The 21,883-nt window shown below is 37.9% G+C and overlaps 12 protein-coding genes across 12 annotated transcripts; 6 read left to right on the forward strand and 6 right to left on the reverse strand.

Annotated features, from left to right (window-relative positions):
* Positions 1-2: 2 nt before the first annotated feature.
* On the reverse strand, positions 3-1,998 carry SPOG_02350 (CAMKK/META protein kinase Ppk34). The gene is made up of 6 exons (XM_013168292.1): positions 1,403-1,998; positions 1,080-1,332; positions 893-1,012; positions 671-828; positions 470-618; positions 3-417 (listed from the first exon to the last, which is right to left on the reverse strand). The coding sequence occupies exons 1-6, from the start codon at positions 1,601-1,603 to the stop codon at positions 297-299; spliced, it is 1,002 nt and encodes a 333-aa protein (XP_013023746.1). The 5' UTR covers positions 1,604-1,998; the 3' UTR covers positions 3-296.
* SPOG_02351 (nucleoside-triphosphatase) lies at positions 1,833-3,270 on the forward strand. Its single transcript, XM_013168293.1, has 2 exons — positions 1,833-2,147; positions 2,207-3,270. The coding sequence occupies exons 1-2, from the start codon at positions 2,095-2,097 to the stop codon at positions 2,685-2,687; spliced, it is 534 nt and encodes a 177-aa protein (XP_013023747.1). The 5' UTR covers positions 1,833-2,094; the 3' UTR covers positions 2,688-3,270.
* A 156-nt stretch (positions 3,271-3,426) lies between these two features.
* Positions 3,427-5,351, reverse strand: SPOG_02352 (uncharacterized protein). Its single transcript, XM_013168294.1, has 2 exons — positions 5,311-5,351; positions 3,427-5,266 (listed from the first exon to the last, which is right to left on the reverse strand). Exon 2 carries the CDS (start codon positions 4,511-4,513, stop codon positions 3,995-3,997), a length of 519 nt encoding a protein of 172 aa, XP_013023748.1. The 5' UTR covers positions 4,514-5,266; positions 5,311-5,351; the 3' UTR covers positions 3,427-3,994.
* On the forward strand, positions 4,367-5,411 carry SPOG_02353 (uncharacterized protein). Its single transcript, XM_013168295.1, has one exon. It carries the CDS (start codon positions 4,622-4,624, stop codon positions 5,051-5,053), a length of 432 nt encoding a protein of 143 aa, XP_013023749.1. The 5' UTR covers positions 4,367-4,621; the 3' UTR covers positions 5,054-5,411.
* A 23-nt stretch (positions 5,412-5,434) lies between these two features.
* On the forward strand, positions 5,435-8,030 carry SPOG_02354 (inner membrane I-AAA protease complex subunit Yme1). The gene is made up of 2 exons (XM_013168296.1): positions 5,435-5,593; positions 5,686-8,030. The coding sequence occupies exons 1-2, from the start codon at positions 5,561-5,563 to the stop codon at positions 7,732-7,734; spliced, it is 2,082 nt and encodes a 693-aa protein (XP_013023750.1). The 5' UTR covers positions 5,435-5,560; the 3' UTR covers positions 7,735-8,030.
* On the reverse strand, positions 7,890-9,442 carry SPOG_02355 (V-type ATPase V1 subunit D). The gene is made up of 4 exons (XM_013168297.1): positions 9,336-9,442; positions 9,178-9,295; positions 8,209-9,020; positions 7,890-8,147 (listed from the first exon to the last, which is right to left on the reverse strand). Exons 1-3 carry the CDS (start codon positions 9,374-9,376, stop codon positions 8,313-8,315), a joined length of 867 nt encoding a protein of 288 aa, XP_013023751.1. The 5' UTR covers positions 9,377-9,442; the 3' UTR covers positions 7,890-8,147; positions 8,209-8,312.
* Positions 9,443-10,058: 616 nt separating this feature from the next.
* SPOG_02356 (exosome subunit Csl4) lies at positions 10,059-10,679 on the reverse strand (the record flags this gene model as incomplete). Its single annotated transcript, XM_013168298.1, has 2 exons — positions 10,059-10,238; positions 10,314-10,679. The coding sequence occupies 2 exons, from the start codon at positions 10,677-10,679 to the stop codon at positions 10,059-10,061; spliced, it is 546 nt and encodes a 181-aa protein (XP_013023752.1).
* A 696-nt stretch (positions 10,680-11,375) lies between these two features.
* Positions 11,376-11,765, reverse strand: SPOG_02357 (U6 snRNP-associated protein Lsm8; the record flags this gene model as incomplete). The annotated part of the gene is made up of 3 exons (XM_013168299.1): positions 11,376-11,466; positions 11,523-11,691; positions 11,741-11,765. The coding sequence occupies 3 exons, from the start codon at positions 11,763-11,765 to the stop codon at positions 11,376-11,378; spliced, it is 285 nt and encodes a 94-aa protein (XP_013023753.1).
* Positions 11,766-12,199: 434 nt separating this feature from the next.
* On the forward strand, positions 12,200-14,091 carry SPOG_02358 (fumarate lyase superfamily protein). The gene has a single exon (XM_013168300.1). The coding sequence runs from the start codon at positions 12,680-12,682 to the stop codon at positions 14,015-14,017; it is 1,338 nt and encodes a 445-aa protein (XP_013023754.1). The 5' UTR covers positions 12,200-12,679; the 3' UTR covers positions 14,018-14,091.
* Positions 14,064-15,358, reverse strand: SPOG_02359 (meiotic chromosome segregation protein). Its single transcript, XM_013168301.1, has one exon. It carries the CDS (start codon positions 15,144-15,146, stop codon positions 14,235-14,237), a length of 912 nt encoding a protein of 303 aa, XP_013023755.1. The 5' UTR covers positions 15,147-15,358; the 3' UTR covers positions 14,064-14,234.
* Positions 15,359-15,941: 583 nt separating this feature from the next.
* Positions 15,942-16,718, forward strand: SPOG_02360 (uncharacterized protein; the record flags this gene model as incomplete). Its single annotated transcript, XM_013168302.1, has 1 exon — positions 15,942-16,718. The coding sequence occupies one exon, from the start codon at positions 15,942-15,944 to the stop codon at positions 16,716-16,718; it is 777 nt and encodes a 258-aa protein (XP_013023756.1).
* Positions 16,719-17,215: 497 nt separating this feature from the next.
* Positions 17,216-21,471, forward strand: SPOG_02361 (ski complex TPR repeat subunit Ski3; the record flags this gene model as incomplete). The annotated part of the gene is made up of 2 exons (XM_013168303.1): positions 17,216-17,286; positions 17,358-21,471. 2 exons carry the CDS (start codon positions 17,216-17,218, stop codon positions 21,469-21,471), a joined length of 4,185 nt encoding a protein of 1,394 aa, XP_013023757.1.
* Between the last annotated feature and the right edge of the window lie 412 nt (positions 21,472-21,883).

Consider the following 21,883-nt stretch of genomic DNA (forward strand, 5'->3'; position numbering starts at 1 on the left):
TTACCCAAAAATTCGTTTTATGTTTTATTTATTCTTTGTATAAACATTCAGGAAAATAAAATAAAAGTTTTCCTCGCTGAGGGAATAACAACGACACTGAAGCCGTCGGAGAGTCTATAGTCAATTCCAAAAGAAAATAGAAAAGCAGGTATAGGAAAAGTTGCATTACATTTGTTTCAGAAGTAAGTAAATGAAATTACGTTAATATATATATATATATACATACATACATATACTTATGCAGACAAAACCATCATCTCGCTCGTTCGTTCATGAAGCCTTAATGATGATTCGTTCTATGTCACAAAAGGATCCTTCAATAATTCTTGAGTATTCATCCTTCTTTGAGGATCCTTTTCGAGTAATTTCGTTAATACATTTCGAAGGGTATCACTAGCATAATTTGGAATCTCAAGCCTGAAAATCCACGTTAACGATAAATACTTTGGTATGAGAAAAGCGAACTTACTCTTTCTCTGTTATGTTGGTAATCATTTCAGAAATCGAGGTTCCAGAAAAAGGAAGCTTTGCAAAAGCTATAACATAAAGGGTAACTCCCATAGACCAAATATCAGTCTTTCTGCCATCTACCTTTTGATAAGGGCTGCTAAGTAGTTCCTAAAAATTAAAAGTTAGAGACAAAAAAGAAGAAGAATTATAATAAACCTACAGGCGCCATAAAAGCTGGCGTTGAAGACACAACATTGACCAATCCATCAGCCGGAAGAAACTCTGCTTGTCCAAAATCAATCATACATAAATTTCGAGCAGCATCCAACAAAAGATTGTCAGGCTTTATATCTCTATGAATAACGTTTTCTCTATGTACTTGAGTTGGAATCGTTAGTAAGGTGTGCTTAGATTTAGATGTAAGTTCAAATTAAAAACATACCGTAGTCTACACAGAAGACGAGCTGACGAAAATAAAACTGACAACGCTCTTCTGGAAATGCAGAAAAAGATATTCCATGATCGACAGAGGCCAATTTTCCATTAGGACAGTAATTTAAAACTAAGCAATAGACTTCATTAGCACAGTAATTAGCGAAAGGACGCCATTTGACGACTAGTTCACATACCAACGAGTAACATATCCAAATATTCATTATTAATGACATCCAATACTTTAACGATGTTCGGATGATTTAGTGACTGAACGATGTCAAGCTCGTTTCGTATATAACAAAACGGATCTGACCGCTCATCTTGAAGCATATTTTTTTCTAAAGATATACGATCTATAGGAACCCCTGCATTTCGCCGGTTGGCATTTTGAAGCAATTCAACTCTTTTCTGACGGCGTAAAACGCTTTTACGAAATTCTTTGATCGCCTAGAACAGAAGAATGTGTTAGTTGCTTTAATGATGAAAACTCAGCAAGTCTGCATGCTTTCATGCTTACATATTCAGCATTGGTAGAGCTTTTCGTAGCCAACCATACGGTACTAGAAGAACCGCGTCCAATTATTCGGTGAGCAAAGTATTCATTTGCAGCGAAGCCAAAGTCTTCCTCATCGCACGGTCCCTCCGTTAAAAGACTATTTTCAGAAATTGCTGGTGATAAAGATTCTTCGACGTTGTTCTTTTGTTTCTCTGTTTCCATACTAACATTTTTTAATTTACAATAAATAAATAAATAAAAGCTTGACGTGGTTTTTTAATCAGACAGCTTAATTTTGTTGCATTTAGCAGAAACGGCTGTTTGGCTTCAATATTAATAAATAAAGTTATTCATTCTTTTGTTTACTTTCTTATATATTAAAAGAAAAGCCGAAAACGCTCATGTGATTTCAATCAATTTTCTTCTGTTGTATGGTCTGAGTGAAAACTCGCTTAGCTCGTCCATCTCCCAGAAAATAGCCAAATTCAGTTAATTAGGACAAGTAAAATTGACAGGATATAGAGCGGTAAATTTACTTTTTAAAAGAAAGAAAAAAAAGCTCCCTTGATACTTTAAGCATCCTTTGGTAGACTAAACGTACTTTCTCTTGAAAACGGTGCTTTCCTTATCAAAAGCGCGACTTCTACATTCATTTAGGAAAAGCAAATACAAAAATAATTAGGTAGTAAAAGAGAGTTCTGTGAATTATTAAAATGGCTACGGAACAAAGAAAGTTACCCAATATCATTCTTTGCGGCACTCCTGGGTATGTTCATTGAAAGGGACATTGAAAAAGAATAGAATTACAACTAACAACAAACGTAGTACGGGAAAAACTACCCTTGCTGAACAGCTTGCAGATGCTTCTGAATTAGAACATCTGTGCATGGGCACAATAGTAAAGGAACATCACCTTCATTTTGGATTCGATGAGAAATGGCAAACGTATGATGTTGACGAAGAAAAAGTCTTGGACTATCTAGAACCAAGACTATTGAAAGGAGGTTGCATAGTGGACTGGCACACATGCAGCATTTTTCCTGAAGAATTGATTGACTTGGCGATTGTCTTAAGAACTGATCATTCCAAACTATGGGAAAGACTTGAGGCTAGAGGATACTCATTACACAAAATCCAAGAAAACAACGAAGCCGAGATTATGCAAATTTGCTTAGAGGAGGTGAGAGAAAGTTTTGACCCTAAATTAATAGTAGAGCTCGAAAGCAATTCGACAGACGACATGGAATCCAATCTGTCTAGGATTCTCCAGTGGATTGATGCTTGGAAAGAGAATCATGCAAACTGATGAAAAAGAAGAAAAGCCGGGTACTTTGGGATAAAATTTCTGGAGTATATGGATTGAACTTTTTGTAAAATAAAGCCTTTATTAACAACTAGCATGTTCAAGTGAACCATTGTGTTTTGACGTTACTATCTATTTGATTTTAAACTAGCTTATCGGGATGGAGCGATTGGATATAAAAAAAAGAGAAAATGAAAAAGTGAAGTACTTTTCGCTATTAATTTTATTTCAAAAGACGGAATGTATTTTCATTGAGTTGACTTGCATACCATGCGCATAAGGTACCAGAAAAACACTTCTATACCATGTCCGTGTACTTTGTAAATTGCCAATTTATCAAATTGCTTGCATGAGAAAAAGCTCAAGATGACTCCATTTGTAAAGCATACACAGGTCCGTAACTCGACAACACATATTGAATGGAAATTAACGACCATTTTTACTGACTCTATGTTGGTAGTACACGAAGGTTAGTATGATAAAATGGGAAATTCCTAGTAGAGCTTCCCGTAACGGTTCATCATCGGGAAACATAGAAAATATAAACAAAAATTCTAATTCATCAATACAAGCAATTGAATTGCTCCCAACGACGAAAACTCAAACATAATCTGTAAATAATAACCTTTGTTTATCATGCTACGTTTGTTTGCGTTTGTGAGTTTTAAGGAATTGGTAGCCTTTTTTCGGTTCACTGCGTAAAATGTGGAGTTACTTGATTAGATAATACCTATCAGGGTATAGCGATCTTTATTATATTATGACGCGAGTAATAAACAAAACAAGTAGAATTCGATCGATTTTATACCAGGTAGTGAAATGAAAAAAAAGCTTATATAAAAATGAATTCAAGAGATTTGACTTTGTATTTAGGACATGATTAAATAAAGTAGTTTCTTTATATCCATCAAATCAATAGAACCTGTAACTTTGCAAGAATGTGCATAATAATGCGATACAGAATTGTCGGTTTCGCTTTAAAAATATGAACATTATAAATTATAATTAATTAGAGATATACTAGGTACTGCAACTTTGTCAATATCCACAATTTAATCAATCATCTTAAGGGTAGTGATTGCTTCTGTTAATTGTGTTGAACAAGATGCTCCATATATTTTCATAATCATTCGTCTTCAACAGGCAGGTCGCTTCGCTTGTCAGATAGAACTTGCTCCAATTTCCGTAGAACCTCTACTCTACTTGTAAATATTCAATTCCTGAAAGGAAACTCAAACAGGCATCTTAAGAAAACATTTGAATTTCTGCAAGAGCCAGTCGATTGGGTCATACTTCGAACGTTTGTAACGCTACCTTTTCGTCAAATTTCCTTTTCTTGACAAGTTTTCCATCGGAATTGAATTGACTTCAACCTTGACAACAACACGTCGAAGGTAAATTAAAATCAAAACCAAGCAGGCAAGACCAAATATCAAGCAAGGAATAAGTGTAAGAAAATGAGCAATGTCTTCAATGATTTTTCTTTCATTTATACCTAAGGTATATGTATAGCCGTATATAGATGTCCCTGTTTCGCCATATTTGGCGTATGCAGTTGACAAAAAGTTACAAAGGTAAACACAAAACAAAATGCAAAAATATATAGAATACGGCACAATGAAAAACAATGAACAGACTTTTAAATCACTTTTTTTTCTTTCTAGTTGTTGCCAAAGACACCTGCTTGATTCCTCTTCAGGATTAAGAGCAACGTCAGACGTTAAAGGAGCAGTTTCCTCAAAATTCTCTTCGGGTTGACTCATTCTTAAGATTCTGAAAAAAAAAGGTGGTGAATTTGAATGGGAGTAGCTGGTTTCAATACCATCCATCTTCTCCCTTCCGACTGACGTCGAATACCATCCTCTTTCCTTCCCTTCCAAATTCACAGTGAATCGTCCTCAAAGAACCATCCTCAATTTTAAAGCAGCGGATTCAACATGTTTCAACCAAGAGTTGTGTACGATTATCGGCAACCTGAAGATGATTCTTACGAGAAAGTCAACCAAGAAATAACAAGTTGGAATTTTAAAATGTTTCTGCATATTTGCTGTCTTTTTCTCATATTTTTTCTCAGCGGAGTGCTGTCAGTAACCTTGAATTACCATAACAAACCAGATCTAGTCGCATGGTTCCATTCTGTTAGCTATATTGTATGGTTGATATCTTTTATTAATTTGCAAATCCAAGACGTTTCTTCAGACTTAGTACCAAGGAAAGAAAAGGAAAAGCACTATAGAAAACAGCAATTATCAGGCGCAGGAACCAATGGCCCTTCAAATCCTCAACCTCAAGAAGGCCAGTCTTTACCGGAATACACTGAGACGATAGGGCAAAGCGACTCACAGTCCCACTATGCGACTCAAACGTAATTACCCTTTCTTCTACTTGTAAGGCTAGCAACCGCGTCTTCTGTTTGTTTCCAAATACGGTCCACTGTACATTAATCAGGTTCTCCCGTATAGTACAGATGTTTGGTTGGAAACCACTGGACCAAAGGGAGTTCCCGTTAGTTTGTAATGGATCTTCTACCTGTTTTGCATGAGTGCACCTTCACAACATTTGTCCTCAACACTCAATAAGAACTCATCCGAAGATTAGTATTTATCCTGCTATCAAATCCACAAACCTTAGACTTATAATTTTTCTACTAATATTAATATATTTCCAATTTTGTTGAATCTATTGAAATGCTATCCACTACTATTTATCAGCGTTACCCGTGTTACCCACTTTCGACCTTTCTAAAATTCAACTTCCCAGATCTATTCTTACTACATTGTGTTTCCTAAAAAGAACAATCATTTCAAGTTGTTGATCTCAACCGAGTAGAAGAGCTGTTTCGGAAGATAAAAGATATTGTTTTATTTTAAAATTCTATGTCAAGGGTCTTGTATTCACTGCCATTATTCGTAAGTTGAACAGAAGCCAGAATACACGAATGGTATCTTAAAACATGCCATTCCTCAATTTTTCCTTTGTTAATTAACTAGTTTTGTGTTAGGGCACCAAACGATTTTTGAACACTGGATGTCGAAGGCTTCAATGGGTTCCTTTTACACAATTCGTTTGGCGAAACCGCGGGTACTCTATAGCTGCTGGTATACATCCCAGTAAACGAAAAAGGCTGGCTGATTACGAACAGTTAGCAAATGAAAATTTGTCTGACCCATATTTTCAGGCCAAGCTGTACAAGGAATTATCAGATTTATACCCCGAAGCAATTCAGCATCGCTACGAAACTTTAGGAGTAGCTAGAAATTCGATATGTGATCGATTTTACCAAGAAGCTTTACAAAGGTTGTCTATCAAACAAAACTTCCCGTCATCTTTCGCCCCTAATTTAAAACACGAGTTGAGTTCTTACCCAAAAAACTCGAACGAATTCATGAAACCCCTCGAAAGTACACCAAATCTATATTCTTCGACTTATGCACATGCACCGCAACCACCACAACCTCCTACGCAAGCAATGTATCCGACGCCTCCGCTGGCATCTACTCTGGGTTCAAGCAGTAAAACTCCTATGTACGTCGTGGTCGATGAGCCTCGCTTTACAAAGTTTTTTCGTATTTTTAAGTTTATTGCTGGTCTCAGTGTAGCTTCCTACTTCGTCTTGCTGGGTGTTAGTATCTTTGCTGAAACATCCGGGCTCAATAACATCATGTCCAACGCTGCTGAACAAGAACCGATTGAGGAACGTTCTATCGATGTGCGCTTTTCAGATGTTCAGGGTGTTGACGAAGCAAAAGAAGAGCTTGAGGAAATTGTCGCATTTTTAAAGGACCCTACCCATTTTACGAGACTCGGAGGGAAACTTCCTCGAGGTGTTTTACTAACTGGTCCACCAGGAACAGGAAAAACTATGCTTGCCCGTGCTGTGGCTGGTGAAGCAAATGTCCCTTTCTTTTTCATGAGCGGTAGCCAGTTTGACGAAATGTACGTTGGTGTTGGTGCTAAGAGAGTTCGTGAACTGTTCATAGCCGCTCGAAAACATGCACCTGCGATCATTTTCATTGATGAACTAGATGCTATTGGACAGAAAAGGAATGCCCGAGATGCAGCCCATATGCGCCAAACGCTTAACCAACTACTAGTTGATTTGGACGGATTTTCCAAAAGCGAAGATGTAGCTCATCCTGTTGTATTCATTGGCGCTACCAACTTTCCCGAAAGCCTTGATCCAGCTTTAACGCGCCCTGGACGATTTGACCGCCATATTCATGTTCCTCTTCCTGATGTTCGGGGTCGTATGGCAATTTTACGCCATCACACCCAAAGCGTTCCTTTAGACTACACTGTAGATCTAAGTATCATTGCACGAGGAACTTCTGGATTTGCAGGAGCAGATTTAGCAAACCTGATTAATCAAGCGGCCGTACGTGCTAGTAAGAATCATAGCTCGAATGTCGGCATGCAAGATCTAGAGTGGTCTAAGGACAGAATACTCATGGGTGCTGAAAGAAGAAGCGCCGTGATTACTACTGAGAGTAAACTAATGACTGCATACCATGAGGGTGGTCATGCTCTAGTAGCTTTGCTAACTAGAAATGCTATGCGGCCATATAAGGCAACGATTATGCCTAGAGGAAGTAGCCTTGGTATGACCATTTCTCTTCCGGATATGGATAAGGATAGCTGGACTCATGATGAATATCTTGCTATGATGGATGTGGCTATGGGAGGTCGTGCTGCTGAAGAGTTACTTTACGGAAAAAACAACATTACCTCTGGTGCCCATAATGACATAGACAAAGCTACCCAAGTTGCCCGGAGAATGGTCACCGAATTTGGCATGTCAGAACAAATAGGACCTGTTAGTCTTGAGGCAGATTTGGATTCCCTCTCTCCCACAACAAAAGCGATAGTAGAAGCCGAAATCAAATCTTTGTTGGAAGCAGCATATGAAAGATCTCTCACACTTTTGAGGTCACACAAAAAAGAACTGGATGCTATTGCTAATGCTCTGGTCGATTATGAGTTTTTGACTGCTGATGAAATGAGACTTGTTATGAATGGCGAAAAAGATTTGACGAGAGCCAAACTGGCCTGAAATTACCTGTTTGTATGGTAAGTTTAATAACGGAATTTGGCTTTATGCTTGTTTATTCCTCTTATCAGATAACGAACTGTCCAAGGTATATACTTTCGTGTATTTTTATTTTGTTTCTGCTAAAAATTTTGTTTAACTTATTGGTCAGTCCGAAAAGTTTGGTTTTGAGATTACAAAAGTTACTTGTTTTATAAAAAAATTCTGTTAATGAAAACCTGTAATGGAATAACGATATCAACACCACTTCTTCTAGTTTGTATGCATAATTGTATATTAGATGTAAATAGTCATGTCGCTCATCAAATTTAACAGACAACTATAACTGGCATCAAGATGGGCTAAAAGAAAGATCAACACAAAAGTATTATTGTGCAAAAGGCAAGAACACCAAAATACGACGTTTTATTAGATTACTTGGTGGAGTTAGTAACATGTTTCATAATAAACGAGAAACCCTTCAGGTAATTTTCTTACAAGGTAGTTTATACAAAACTAAATAGGAGTATTACAGAAAGCATTGAACAATGAACTGTGTATAACCAATCTGGGTTAAAGACGAGAAAAAAAAATTCACCCGTCTAAAAAATGACATCTTCGTCCGAATCCGCTTTCTCATCACCAGATACGTTAGTAGAGGTTGAAGGAAGTGAGTAAGAATCTTCCTTATCGGAATTTTTCTCTACTTCTGAAACAAATTGCTGTCCAACTTCAGTAGAAGGAGGCTTAACTGTTTCACCTTCGGAAGTAGCCTGGATTACATTGGCACCAGTTTCTGTAGTATCTTTAACAGCCTCATTCTCTTCTCCTTGTTCCTTGGTCTTTTGTACTTTCTTCAATCGTGTAAAATCTTCACGCTCAAGCTCTTCCAACTCGGATTCGATATATTTTATAGTATTTTCCAGTCTTGGAATTATAATATGTTCAATTGAGTTTACACGTCGGTTTGTTACCTGTAGAACATCACCTAGCAGAATAAATGCAGATTGGTAGGAAGCTAATTGAACAAGAGTTTCTACGGCTTTCCCGTATACTTGTCGAGCTTTGTGAATTTGTTGTCCTCCTCTACCTAAGCCAGTCAATTGAAAGTCATCTATATTTTCGTTAAGCTTTGTTTCAAACGCAGGAAGAAAAACTCCGCTAATATTTTCTTGCTTGGAGTGAACTTTGAGTCGCGCTTGCTTCACAGACTGCTGCACTTCAAAATTGATGTTACTTCCCGTTGCAAAGCCCACTTCAGCCATCGAAAAAGCGGCTATCTGCATGACACGTCCCATTTTTTGTTTAGCCTAAGTAGAAATGTTAGTTGCTCCTTCATAAACTTCATTCAAATGTATAATGCGACTGGTTTTAAGAAATAAAAGAAGCTTCACGAGAGTTTTTCCTGGTAGACAATGATAGAAGGGTTTAAATCGATAAGTTCGCATCTTATTGAAGGTGTCTTACCTGATCAATATTCATTACAATTTCGCGAAATCTTTTTTTCAGAGCCTCTGATTTTCGTTTTAATAGTGAATGTCCCGTTTGAGCTCCCTTGAGACGAGTTTTTATGGCTGTAAGTGTCCTATGTCTATTAGTGCTTTTTCAGATGACACTTATCGTACATTCTAGTAGGAAACACATTTTCTCTTTGTCCAGACGACATATTTTAATATGAAACTTGTCCAGAATTGGCGTCCTGGAGGTAAATTGAAATTAAAGTATAGCTGGGTAGTGGTCAAGTTTGTCTGATATCAAGAGTCACTAGTTCAAATTTGATCCAACAAAGGATTCCTTACTCAAGTTTCTATCGTTTTATAATACTGATGTAAATTCATATATAGGATACTCCTAATTACTGTCTCGTATTCTTGCGTTGATACCAACTGACAGCAGACAAGAAACGTATTCGTAAAAGCATCAAAAGATGCAAATTACTTACATTCAATTCCTTTGAGTTGACCAACTCAATTTATACTACTATATCGGCGAAATTTATGTGGAAAGGTTTGTCCGAATTCAATCTATGGAATAAACAAAGTACATATAAAAGTTTTGCTCTGGAAGCTTTAAACGAGAGAAGCACTGTAGCAATTTAACATCCATTATAGTTCTACCAAACATATCCATATTATTAAACCTGATACCATTGAAAATATATCCATGTGTACATTATAGTAAACAAAAACGTGAAGTAAGTAATTTTGAAAGTAAAGGAGAAGACTGAATAAGAAAATAGGCGTTAATATCCCAAAAGGAGGAGGATGATTTCGTTTTAATAGTCCCGACGATAGTATGACTCAGATCCGACCGAACCATTCTATCAAGGAATCTTGGTAACATCACCTTTATTCATCCAAAATAGGCTTTGCGCATTTCCTTTGTTCGGTAAATCCGGATCCTGTCTGCATATGTTGATAATCAACTGGGAACATCTGTTCACCGGTTTCACTCGATTGGGCAAATACAACGCCCAAGTCATTGCGCGCTGTGGTCAAGAAATAAGCTGATCCGTCTCCCAGAGAAAGCTATTGTATAAGGTCAGTCTTCTATATATTTTTAAAAATAAATTTTGGGTGCGTCCAAATCATTTATTTACGTACCACCAAAGCTCGAACAATATCACCTGGTCGAAAAGAGTTTTGGACTTTCACTTTATTTTTCTCAGTAGCACGGATATCCTGAACATGAATGACTCCTTGAAATTCTTCTTTTACGCAGATGTCATCCACAACACTTATACTAACCGTTGCTTGTCGAACATTAATCCTTGTGACCCGGGCCAGAACAAGAGACCCAACTTTCGGTAAAATTCCTGTTTCTTCTATCTTCTCTGGGAACCTAACAGATATTGTCTTGGGATCAAAAATGCCTGTTCTAGTCGAGATAACAAAATCGCCTTTTGTGGTCGTGCCTTCCCCATTTGCAACTCCTCTAGCAACAGTTTGTCCAGGCAAGACGAGACTCATTATTCCAGATATCAAAAACCTAAAACAACAAGATAACTACGTTTCCAAAGGTGTGTTTTCTTTTCCTGCGCTTCTTGTTGGAGAAAATTAAACCTACTCAGGTAACATTGTATCTTCAAATCAGCATGCAGAATGACGAAGGTTTTTTGTCCAAGGAAGAAGCATTGCAATAATGTTTATAAGAAAAGAGCTTCTTTTGGAAAAGACGATGAAATTTACGAACGAACGACATAATTTCGATCCATTAGTTTTGCCCATCCTATGCAACCATGTTTCTACCTGCAGAAAACAAAACTTGAGAAGCAAGTACGGGGAAAGAATACCGAAAAAGGAGTAAGAAGAAAGTGTTCTATCGATGAGCCTGAATAAAGTATATTCAGCTATGGGAAAACATTACCAACAACAAATTTGGAAAAGACATTTCGAGCAAGACAGAGTAGAGTGCGTAAAACTAATCTGATGAAGAATTTCAGAAATCTCATGCTCTTTTATGTTTCGTAAGCTGACAACTGAGTGAAAAGACCATGTTTTATTTTTCAGAAGAGCAGGAAAAAAAAAACTTTCCAATGAACCGAGTCATGGCCATGCTTCCATTCTGAACGAATTCGAGATCCACTGTTTACTGCTTTCTTGTTGAAGTTTACGAAACCAAGAGACATTTTTTCTTATTTGGCTCTATTGGAAAGCACTTTCTCTTTAATGAAGAATATCAGGAATTGACTCACCCCGAATCTTTTCCCAATCTATGTCTGCATCCAAACTTTCATTCACCAGTCCCACTATGGCTCTATAGTAAGTTAGCACCTCCCATTTGCTCCTTAAAAGAGACAGGTTGTTACGTACACATTTTCACCGCGCAGCAAATAAACACCCAAAGGAATCGTTTCTGTGTCTTGGTCTAAACTAATGATTCTTTCTACAGAATCTGAAAGAATTAAGTTTGTTGTGTGATCAAATCCTCGTAACAGACCTAAAACAACACGCCCATCATTCGTAATGACTTGAACTTTCTCTGTCGAGTTTCCAGTGTCAATACTTTCCTTCAAACAACATTTACTTACGTTCAACAAAGTCAGCCAAACTCATAATGACAAGATTTTGCGCTAAGATTCGATTCTTGTTGTATAGTTGACTTGGAATTGTTGTACTCTGTTGAACTTGGATATAAAGTAACACGTTACTCGTCTGCTAAAGGGAAAGAAATGGGAAAAGTATGAAAATCGTGGTTAGTTTTGATGTAAAGTAGAAGAAAAGAACATCTTTAGTAAAGGACGAGCATCAATCTCGCGCAATCGAGAAAATTGAAGGCTTTCAATGCTTTACGGAAAAATGTAGTGTCCATACTCCATCCATCATCAAAATCAACATTTTTAGTTTTCGAAAAAAAATACAAGGTATAATAAAAAAATTATGCTTTCATGAATCGTGCAAAACACTCAAAAAGAGTTGTTTTGCTAGTTCATGCTACCTACGAAATATCTTACTAAAAGCGTTAATACGATGAAAAGTAAGGCTAGGAAACATTTTGATTTCCATAGGCATTTCCAAAGGTACGAACATTATAGAGATACTCTGATCTGTAAAAGACTGAAACCAATAAATTTGTACTTGCAAGTGACAGTCGATGGCTCAAAGAGTCTATGCGACAAAACATATGTAAACAATATTAATGCAAGCGAAAGAATGAGAACGTTGAGTAAACTCTTTTCAAATCATTTGGAAGCCGTAAAGGTAAACATAGCTTTGTCTTCAAATTTAAAAGTTTGAGTGTTTACTAGGTAAGTAAATTCTTGGCATAAAGTTGAAAGACAAAGATTCATTTTTATGAAAACTGAAGTTGTATTCTAACTTTTTCCTTTCTCAACTGCACTTTGACTGCAGAATGGCTTGAGCGTAACAAGATGAAATCATACGTAGGTAGTTTCCGATACGGGTGATTTACGAACAATCGTATTCTTTGGCAAACTTTTCTTCCATGTACCTTATTTTTTCCAGTAGACATGCCAACGAGTGTTTTCGATTCTCTTGTCTTTCGGGGAATTTTTGGAGAAGCCAAAATTAGCCAAATTTGGTCAGACGAAAATCGCACCCAACAGTATCTGAATTGGGAGTCAGCTTTAGCGAAAGCAGAATCTTCATTGGGACTCATTCCACAGGAAGCCGCAGAAGAAATTGGTCGTGTATGTCAAGTGAAGAATATTGATTTCCAGAGACTAGAAGATGAAACATTGACGATTGGATATCCAGTATTGGGCGTTGTACATCAAGTTGCAAAGCTTTGTAAAGGAGATGCAGGTAAATACTGCCATTGGGGTGCCACCACACAGGACGTTACGGATACAGCTACGATTCAACAAATACTGGAGAGCCTTGAAGTTATTCGGGGTTACTTGGACAAGGCGATTGAGCTTACAGAAGCCTTGGCTCGAAAATATAAGGACACACCAATGGTAGGAAGAAGTAACTTGCAGCAAGCAGTTCCCATCACGTTTGGATTTAAAATGGCTCGTCTTCTTTGTACGTTCCACCGACATATCAAGCGCTTGGATGAGTTGGTCCCACGTCTCTCTGTTGTTGAATTTGGCGGTGCTTGCGGCACTCTTGCCTCTTTAGGGAATAAGGGTTTAAAAGTCCAGGAATTACTTGCTAAAGAACTTGGACTTTCTCCTCCTGAGATTGCTTGGCATACAGAACGAGACCGGATTGCAGAAGCAGGATGCTTTTTGGGTCTTGTCACAGGAACTTTAGGTAAGTTTGCCTTGGATGTGAAATTGATGATGCAGAATGAAATTGGGGAAGTAAATGAGCCTTACATTGCCAACCGAGGATCATCTTCCACTATGCCCCAAAAAAGAAACCCAATTTCCTGCGTATATATTACAGCTTGCGTGTCTTGTGTGCGGCAAAAGGTTGCGGCTTTGCTGGATGCCATGGTAGAAGATCATGAACGCTCAACTGGGACATGGGAAATTGAATGGATTGTGTTGCCAGAGATATTTTCCCTGACAGCTGGAGCATTAAAGCAAACCGTATTTGTGCTTCAGGGTCTTGAGGTGAATCCTGAGAGAATGAAAGCCAATTTAAGCTTAACCAAAGGTCTCATTTCCTCTGAAGCAGTGATGATGGGATTGGCATCATTCCTTGGGCGTGATGAAGCACATGATTTGATTTATTCATTGTGTAAAAAAGCCAACGAGGAAAATCAATCCTTGGAAGAAGTATTGTTACAAGAAAAGAAAATCACTGATCACTTGACAAGGGAACAAGTGCTAAATCTCACCAATCCAGCAAATTATTTAGGACAGACTTTGGAAATGATTGATCTTGTCTTGAAATGAATACACTTGAATGTTTATGAATGGGCGATATTTTATAATTTGGAAATGGGATATATTTTTAATAAAGATAATTAGACTCTTTAAAGACATGGGGGATATTCATTTGTAAAATTCCAAAAGTAATCATTCAGCATACCTATTTGCTTTTCGTGACAAAACAGAATTTCCAAATATGTCCGCCTAATGGAATCCATAGCGTTAGAAATTAGGAATGGTTTTACTGGGGTCCACGAAGGCCATGATTACCCTTATAATTGATAAATTGAGGAGGGTTCCAACCTTTTAGAGTGTCTTTCTCGTCTTGTAATTGATATACTTCAATACCCAAGGGACGACAGCAATCAACCATCTTGCTTTCTTCCTTGTTTTCCTCGCTTTCACCCCAACCCCATTGGGACAAGTCGCCCCCAGGGCATGCGCTAATAGCAACAAGGAGATCCTGTTCAGCAAAGCATTCAAAATAATCCAAGGATGTCGCAGGACAGGCTTCCATGAAATATTGATCGCGTTCGTTCAAGCCGGTGACTTGAAAGACATTCAAAACATCATGGACATCAAATTCGGTGAGGCCATAAGGCATGATAGCTCTTGTTAGATTGGAATGGCAATGTAAATCATTGTCCATGCCGGAAATAAGTTTGTCTACATAGGGATCACATCTTGTGCCCAAGGTGTCATGGACTCGGCCTCCCCATTCGTCATGGCGAGCCTCCATAGAATCGGCAGTAATGGTAACTAGGGGACGCAGGTAGGGCAAAGTAGACCAGAGTCTGTCAAACGTGGAAACATGAGCGGAATGCAGCTGGCGTGTTCTGGCAGCCCAGAAACGCTCTCTGGGATTATGAAGGTTCCAAATATTAAGATCACAAACTTGAGGACCTTTTGGTGTAGTGATACGAAACACCGACTTTGCAGGAATTGTAACAGCAATGCCTGAACGAGGGGCACAATTATGAGTTTTTACTAATTTTTTAGGGGACTTTGCAATACGGGTATACAATTCTTTGTTAGCATATATAGGAGAACCAGGATGTGGGTAATAAGCAGGGACGGGTTTTGGACAATTGTATTTTGTTTTTTCCAGTCGTTGGGACGATGTAGCTAAAGGAGTCGTTTCGTTGTTAGTCATATTGTATGTCTTGTTTCGAGTGCTTTTCAGTGAAAGATCTTGGCATACATCCGCAAACGAGGGAAGCGGGTACTGTGGAGTATACTTGGATTTTTGTAATACTTTAGGTGTGAATAGATGATATTTAAATGGCCAGTTATATCTTTCCTATCGCCGGTTTTTTGTTTCTGGCACCGGCTTTCTTGTAATATCTTAGGTTATTATAAGCGAATTTCATTTTCCTGTGATAAGATGGGATCTATTATGGTGCTTATGACATTTTTTATTCAATAAAATACAAAAACAAAAAGAAAAATGAATGAAAATGTGCAAGGTAAACAAAAAGCTTCAAGGTGAGAAACAATTCACACAGGAAACGTTCCATTTTTATTAGGAACTAGGGTTTTGTATTGAAATATGTCAATTAGAACTGATTTTTACTTCGATTTGGAAAGTACATTTTTCCCCTTTGACTTATGTCGTCAATTAACTTTGATTTTTCTATTTACGAAACACAGTGACAATGCGATTAAAGCGTCAAGATAACTCATCGCTTTAGTAATTAGTTAGAAGGACTAGGAATACATTGTTTTTCTGGTGTAAATCTTTCATGAAAAAGAAAAGAAAAGGAATGAATACTCTCTCTGCTTTTTTTACTCAAAAAACAATTCTCTATCGTTTCTGTTTATAAACTATAATATATATAATAACATGGAGTTCCCCCTTGGCGTTTTATAACTATATTATCAAGTCCCTAGTATGCGTCACATGGAGTTTGTTTATACCGTACCGAGTTCATAGTGACAACTTGAAGTCATGAATCAATTCGTTTTAGAGAAATTTCAGGCTATTTCACCTGGTTTTCGACAAAAGGCTTTACAATGGACGGTAAACTTTACGAAAATTCTGTCTGGCTTTCTATATATTGCGTTCGTCGTTCTGTGGAGCATCACTGCTGCTCTCTTTCGACGCGTCCTCTTGCCCGGATTCTTTATTTTTCGAACAGTTTCTTTTTTTATCATTAAAGCTGCCTCCATGCTACTTTTGATCATTGCTGATCCTGCCATTCTGATGATTCAATCTGTATATTGGTACTTTATACGTGCGCCAGCTCGCTTTATTCTCATGGTGGGTGTGACCCTTTACCCATTGTATGTTTTGCTATCGTGGGCTGTCTTTCTTGGAATCCTTACTGGTTTTCTATTGCATACGATATTTACGGCCCTGGATTCCTACGTTGCTCCCAGCACAGAAGAAGATTCTCAAATGCAGGACCTTCCTATTATATCTCCTTTTACCTCTAGTTTGTTTAACTTGCGCTCCAATCTCGAACCTCCATGTAAACCTGCGGACTCTACCAAGTCAAAAGTTACAGCCTCGAATCTGAAAAAAACCGAATCTTCCGTATCATTGAATGGAAAAGATTTCAAGAACCAAAGTTCGCCTCAATCATCAGAGAAATATGACAAAGAAGATTCAAAGGTACCTCCAGTCGAAACAAGAATTATCGCCGAATTTCCAATTCCTCAGCCTGCTAGAAAACGTAAGCACCGTTCAAAAAAATCCACTGGAAGTGCATCGATAAATCCATAAAGCACTGAAGAATGGTTGCCTTCTGCTTGATTTACGAAAACCAAATTTTGTTATGATGTGTATAATATATCAATGACCTTCGTTTTTTATGCTTTCATGATAAGAATGCTTTTATTTATCAATAACTGCTAAAAATTATTGAACTATAAATCTATACGTTGGTTTGCCTGCCACTTAATCCCCCTCTCTTCCTCCAAGTTGCTTTAAATAGAGTTGGCAAATTGGAATTGTGTTTACTCTTAAAATAGACAGTACAAAACTCAATGGAATTATCAAGCTGTTATCAACATACTAAGATAAGTATGCTGTCCAAGTCTCAACCAGCTGTATAGTTATTGAAGATTGCGTGAAAGGATTGATGGTTGACATCTTTTTACTTTTTCGTTTTTATTTTTAAATGAAATAAAGAATAAAACGCACATATTATTCTTCTTCATAGTTACTTGGATTTTGCCGAGCTAGTCTCGGACTTTTCTAATAGACGACGGACATACGCAATGGAACATAGGCTTTCTTTGATTTATAAATATTCTCTAAAGTTTCCTCCTGAGATTCGTTTAAAGCAAATGTAATCATTCAGTCCTCAAGTGGGCCTTAGAGAAGTTCGTATCTATGACCACTCAAACTACCACCATATAGCAAGCAAGCCATTGTCATGGCAAAACCCGCGTTAAAAGCTGCAAGAGAGGCTTTAAATACAAAGGATTACGAAGAAACTATAACTCAATGTGAAAAAGCTCTTTCTTTTGACCCTGAAAGTTATAACGCTTACGTATTTTTAGGTGTCGCAAACTTTTCATTAAATAAGGAACTTGAGGCGAAGAAAGCATACCAAAATGCAATAGAATTAGATGATAAGCCCTTGCTTGCTTGGCAAGGTTTGTGGAACTTACAGGAAAAATTCAAAGACGTTCAAGGACTTCATCACTCAACAGAAGTCTTGGCCTATAAGTTTATGACTGCCAATGAAAGCGAAAAGTGTTTGAACTTTGTAAACAAATATTTAGAACTCATTCGAGGGGAAGGTTCTAAAGCTGATCAAATGAAAGCATTGTCTTTGCTGACGCCTAGTCAGGGAGATTTATATCAATTCCTTGAAGGACGAATTGAGCCTGTTCAAAGTTTGTATATGCAAATGGCAGATCTGCAAGAGTCCCTTGATCATGACTACTACCAAAGAGAAGTTAATAAACGAAAGAGCAGACTTGGCGCTCGTATAGATCAAGTAATTCGCGATGTTGAAAAAGAAATTATTAATAATTCTCCTATTGAGAACATCTACATGGAAATTATTAATTGGTCTCAGGATGATGAAATTCGTCGCTTGACTGAAACAAAACTTCTGTACATGTATTTGAAACGACTCTACGCATCAGATAGCAAAGAAAAAGCAATTTGGCGAAATAAAGTTTGGGAACTGGTGCAAGGTATGATTACGTTACATATTCCAGAACAGACGGCATGGACTATTTATTTGGAATGGCAGGATCATTCGCATGTTGATCAATTGAATCCCATTGAAATCAAAGAGTTCTGTAATCTTTTTTCAGAATCACCTTTATCGAAAGCGTTGGTCGCAATTCAAAGTTCTGATTACTGGATGGAAACACACTCACCCAAAGAAAAGGAATCTGAAGATTCTGCGTCCAAAGGAGATGAAATTGATAATGAAAATCAGTCCAATGGCAATTTTCTGCCACAAGATCAAGTATTAGCCCTATTAACGCAAGCATACCAGGAATGTCCTCACTCCTTGCTGATTGCTGAAGTGTATACCCAATACTGTGTATATTTAAAAGAATATACTGATGTAGTCCAGCTTAGTTCATCAGCATTGGATCTGTTGAAAAAATTGGAGTCTGACACAGGTCTTCATTATCAAGAACTGCCATATCTTTTCTATCTATTCCTAGCTATTGGATATTCTCATTACGAGGTGCCGAGATATTTATTGCAGGCAGAAGAACTTTATAATAGAGTAATAACCCATGAACCTGAGAACTATAGCGCTCTTATTGGTTTAGCTGATGTGCAAGTGGAAAATGAGCAGCATGAAGATGCCGCTCAAACTCTAGAGAGGGTGCTTGAAAAAAACCCTCAAGATCCATGTTTATCTCAACTTTCATGGTGTTACTATATGATGGGAGATCTTGATAAAGCCATAGAGTTAGTTCAATTTTGCTTACAAATTTTGCAAGGAAACTTAAAAAATAAGCCAGCTTTAGCAGAAGCTTACTATCGTTATGGTATTTATTTGACAGAAAGAAAAGTGGGGAATTACGAGGAGGAGTCTTTTTCAGCTTTTGTTTCTTCTCTGAGATGCGAGCCAAACTTTGCTTCCACTTACACTCAATTAGGATACTACTATAAAAATGTAGATGATACTTCTCGCGCTATGAAATGTTTTCAAAAAGCTTTCGAATTAGAAGCATCACAAACTGATGCTGCTGAAGAATTAGCAAAAATGTTTGCCGAAGTTGAAGAATGGGAGTTGGTGGAGGTAATTTCTAAACGTGTACTAAGTACTAGTCAAAACGATTTAAAGCGCAAAAGAAAGTTCAATTGGCATCATAAGTCTTTGGGTGTATTTCAATTGCATTTTAAGAATTTTCATACTGCCATTGTCCATTTTCAAGCAGCCTTACGTATCTTCCCCAAAGACGCACATTGTTGGAGTGGCCTAGGTGAAGGTTATGCTCGATCTGGTCGCTACATATCTGCTTTGAAAGCATTTAACAGAGCCAGTGCTTTAGATCCAAATGATTGGTACACGAAATACTTTATTGGCTCTATTCAAAAAGATATGGGAGACTTTGAGAAGGCAATTGAAACGTTGTCATTAGTATTACAGGAGCGTCCCTCTGAGTTATGTATACTGGTATGTTTAGCCGAATCCAGCCTACGACTTTCAAAATATTATATCCGTCACGGTTATTACCAAAGATCTGCGTTGGCTTCACAAAAGACAATTGATATTTGCTGCATGATTTTGAATATGGATTCAAATACATATTCTGCCTGGAAAATGCTTGGGGATGCGTGTATGGTATATTCGCAATTAGGAAAGTACCAGGTTGACTTCCCTGTAAGCAGTGTTTCAGATTTACTATTATCCACGGAATCAATGAACCTTGCAAACAATGGTCGACAGATTGATAGCATGATTTATTTTCCTGATTTAGAGAAAAATGATCCTGCTTATATGATTGCTTGTGGATGTACCTGTTTTACTATTTTATTGTCCCTTTCAGCCGATAATAAACTTTTGCTATCGGCTTCTTGGTACAACACGGGTGTTTCCTACTTTACTCTCTTTAATTTCACCCGAAACAAGTCATATCTGGGAGTCGCTATTGATTGTCTTAAACAAGCTATTAAGTTAGAGCCAAAGAATAATAATTTCTGGTGTATGCTTGGTGTCTTGTTATCCCATAGATCGGCTATTCGTGCTGCGCAACACTGCTTTATTCAAGCTTTGCAGATAAACGAGAGAGACGCTGATGTGTGGGTAAACTATGGCGCCCTTTGTTTACAAATCTTGGATATTGAATGCGCAGATACCGCCTTTACGCGCGCTATTTCCATTGACCCTGACAATTCGCGCGCATGGCTTGGATACGCATATTGCTCGATTTCTACTGGATACCACGAGAAAACAGTTCAAGCTTTACAGCATGCATTTGAAATCTCCGGCGGTAACGTACGAGACGTAAATTATTGGTATGCAAGCACTATGCTTACCTTGGCAAACACAGAACAAGAAATAGATGTCATGAAGTTATGGAACGCTGTGTATGCTATTAAACGCTACCTTTCTGAAGTACCTAATGATGTCTACGCCAATTTCATCAAAAGTAGCCTTTTGGAACATTTGGGAGAATCAAATGACAGTACCGAAACTGCGCATACCCTTTGTCAATTACTAGAAAAAGAATACGATGTCACTGAATCGGTTGGTGCACTCGAGAAATACGTTGATGCCAAGGGGCAATTGGCGAGATTGTGTTTACGTTTGAACAAGTTTGAGGAGTCTTCCGAGCATGCTTCCGTTGCTTTGGACTTAGTCAATGAAGAGGATGAAAACGCCAAGCAAATTTCGTTAGGATTGAATCTTACTTCTGGATTGGCGGCATACTTTTTGGGTGATTTGGAAAAGGCACTACAGCACTTTGAAAAATCTCTCGAGTTAGGGGAATCTCACCCGGATGTTGTGGTCCTCGTTGCGAAGGTACTTTGGGCATTAGGCAGCGAATCTGGTAAGCAGGCTGCCAGAGAACAGCTGTTTTCTGTGACAGAACAGTTTCCTGAACATGTTGACTCGCTTGTATGCTTGGGTGCCATTGGTATAGCTGATCAGGATAATTCTATGATTGCGGCAATTCAGGAGGCCCTGTTGAATTTAAACAAGGACAAAACCTCAAATCCGGAAACCTTACGTGTCGTCCAGAGTTTGCTTACGATGTTAACTACAGCTTGCGATCCCAAACAATTACAGGCTCTACTCTTGCAGCAACTTTTTATATATCCCAGTGCAGCATCCACTTGGTCTTTGCTCATGCAGCAAAGATACAGTTCGCCTTCCGTAGCCACGGCTTTTGCTCGCACTCTGTATACGCATCCTTCTCAGCCTGATGATTTGGCACAGGCATATCGACATCAGAGCACAGTTAGCCAAGCGCAGGCGTCAGTTCATTTAGTTCCCTGGGAGGCAGAAAACTGGAACTCGTTGGAAAAAACAATTCAGTCTTCATAAAAATAGTTTCTCTTTCGAGAAATTTTCAATTTCCTTTCTCCTGAAGACGAAAAAGAACGACAAAAAAAAGTTAGGGACAAGAGCTGTAATCAAACAGATGTTCTTTTTCTTAACCAAAAAGAAAGCACATTCTCATGACCCTGGTTTATGTTGAGCTGTAGTTGTACACTGTACTAAATAGTTTTATGAAGTTTAATGAATCAACAAAAATGGCGTTCATAGAAAAAAAGATTGAAAACGGAAGGAGGATATTCAATCTGGCAAATTTGTTTTAAAGTCGTCTCTGCTTTCAGCAAAATATTTTTCCCATAGTGTGGTCTTTCTTTCTATGCTAAATCATGTACATGGACGGGTTTTTATCATTGAAAATCCACAGACCAAGTAAAGATTAGCGTATCAAGAAATGGCCAAA

Source organism: Schizosaccharomyces cryophilus, assembly GCF_000004155.1.
Source record: "Schizosaccharomyces cryophilus OY26 unplaced genomic scaffold supercont4.4, whole genome shotgun sequence".
In the NCBI taxonomy this organism is placed as follows: Eukaryota; Fungi; Ascomycota; class Schizosaccharomycetes; order Schizosaccharomycetales; family Schizosaccharomycetaceae; genus Schizosaccharomyces; species Schizosaccharomyces cryophilus.

What these genes read in the sequence shown, in the direction of transcription:
- SPOG_02350 (XM_013168292.1), bottom strand. Translation starts at nt 1,603, where the DNA reads ATGGAAACAGAGAAACAAAAGAACAACGTCGAAGAATCTTTATCACCA. An exon ending in TTTGGATATGTTACTCGTTG is followed by an intron (nt 1,013 to 1,079) that starts GTATGTGAACTA and finishes TCTATTGCTTAG; the next exon opens with TTTTAAATTACTGTCCTAAT. An exon ending in CGCCAGCTTTTATGGCGCCT is followed by an intron (nt 619 to 670) that starts GTAGGTTTATTA and finishes TTTAATTTTTAG; the next exon opens with GAACTACTTAGCAGCCCTTA.
- SPOG_02351 (XM_013168293.1), top strand. Translation starts at nt 2,095, where the DNA reads ATGGCTACGGAACAAAGAAAGTTACCCAATATCATTCTTTGCGGCACT. An exon ending in ATTCTTTGCGGCACTCCTGG is followed by an intron (nt 2,148 to 2,206) that starts GTATGTTCATTG and finishes CAACAAACGTAG; the next exon opens with TACGGGAAAAACTACCCTTG.
- SPOG_02352 (XM_013168294.1), bottom strand. Translation starts at nt 4,513, where the DNA reads ATGGATGGTATTGAAACCAGCTACTCCCATTCAAATTCACCACCTTTT.
- SPOG_02353 (XM_013168295.1), top strand. Translation starts at nt 4,622, where the DNA reads ATGTTTCAACCAAGAGTTGTGTACGATTATCGGCAACCTGAAGATGAT.
- SPOG_02354 (XM_013168296.1), top strand. Translation starts at nt 5,561, where the DNA reads ATGTCAAGGGTCTTGTATTCACTGCCATTATTC. An exon ending in TGTATTCACTGCCATTATTC is followed by an intron (nt 5,594 to 5,685) that starts GTAAGTTGAACA and finishes GTTTTGTGTTAG; the next exon opens with GGCACCAAACGATTTTTGAA.
- SPOG_02355 (XM_013168297.1), bottom strand. Translation starts at nt 9,376, where the DNA reads ATGTCGTCTGGACAAAGAGAAAATGTGTTTCCTACTAGAAT. An exon ending in AATGTGTTTCCTACTAGAAT is followed by an intron (nt 9,296 to 9,335) that starts GTACGATAAGTG and finishes TAATAGACATAG; the next exon opens with GACACTTACAGCCATAAAAA. An exon ending in TTGTAATGAATATTGATCAG is followed by an intron (nt 9,021 to 9,177) that starts GTAAGACACCTT and finishes ATTTCTACTTAG; the next exon opens with GCTAAACAAAAAATGGGACG.
- SPOG_02358 (XM_013168300.1), top strand. Translation starts at nt 12,680, where the DNA reads ATGCCAACGAGTGTTTTCGATTCTCTTGTCTTTCGGGGAATTTTTGGA.
- SPOG_02359 (XM_013168301.1), bottom strand. Translation starts at nt 15,146, where the DNA reads ATGACTAACAACGAAACGACTCCTTTAGCTACATCGTCCCAACGACTG.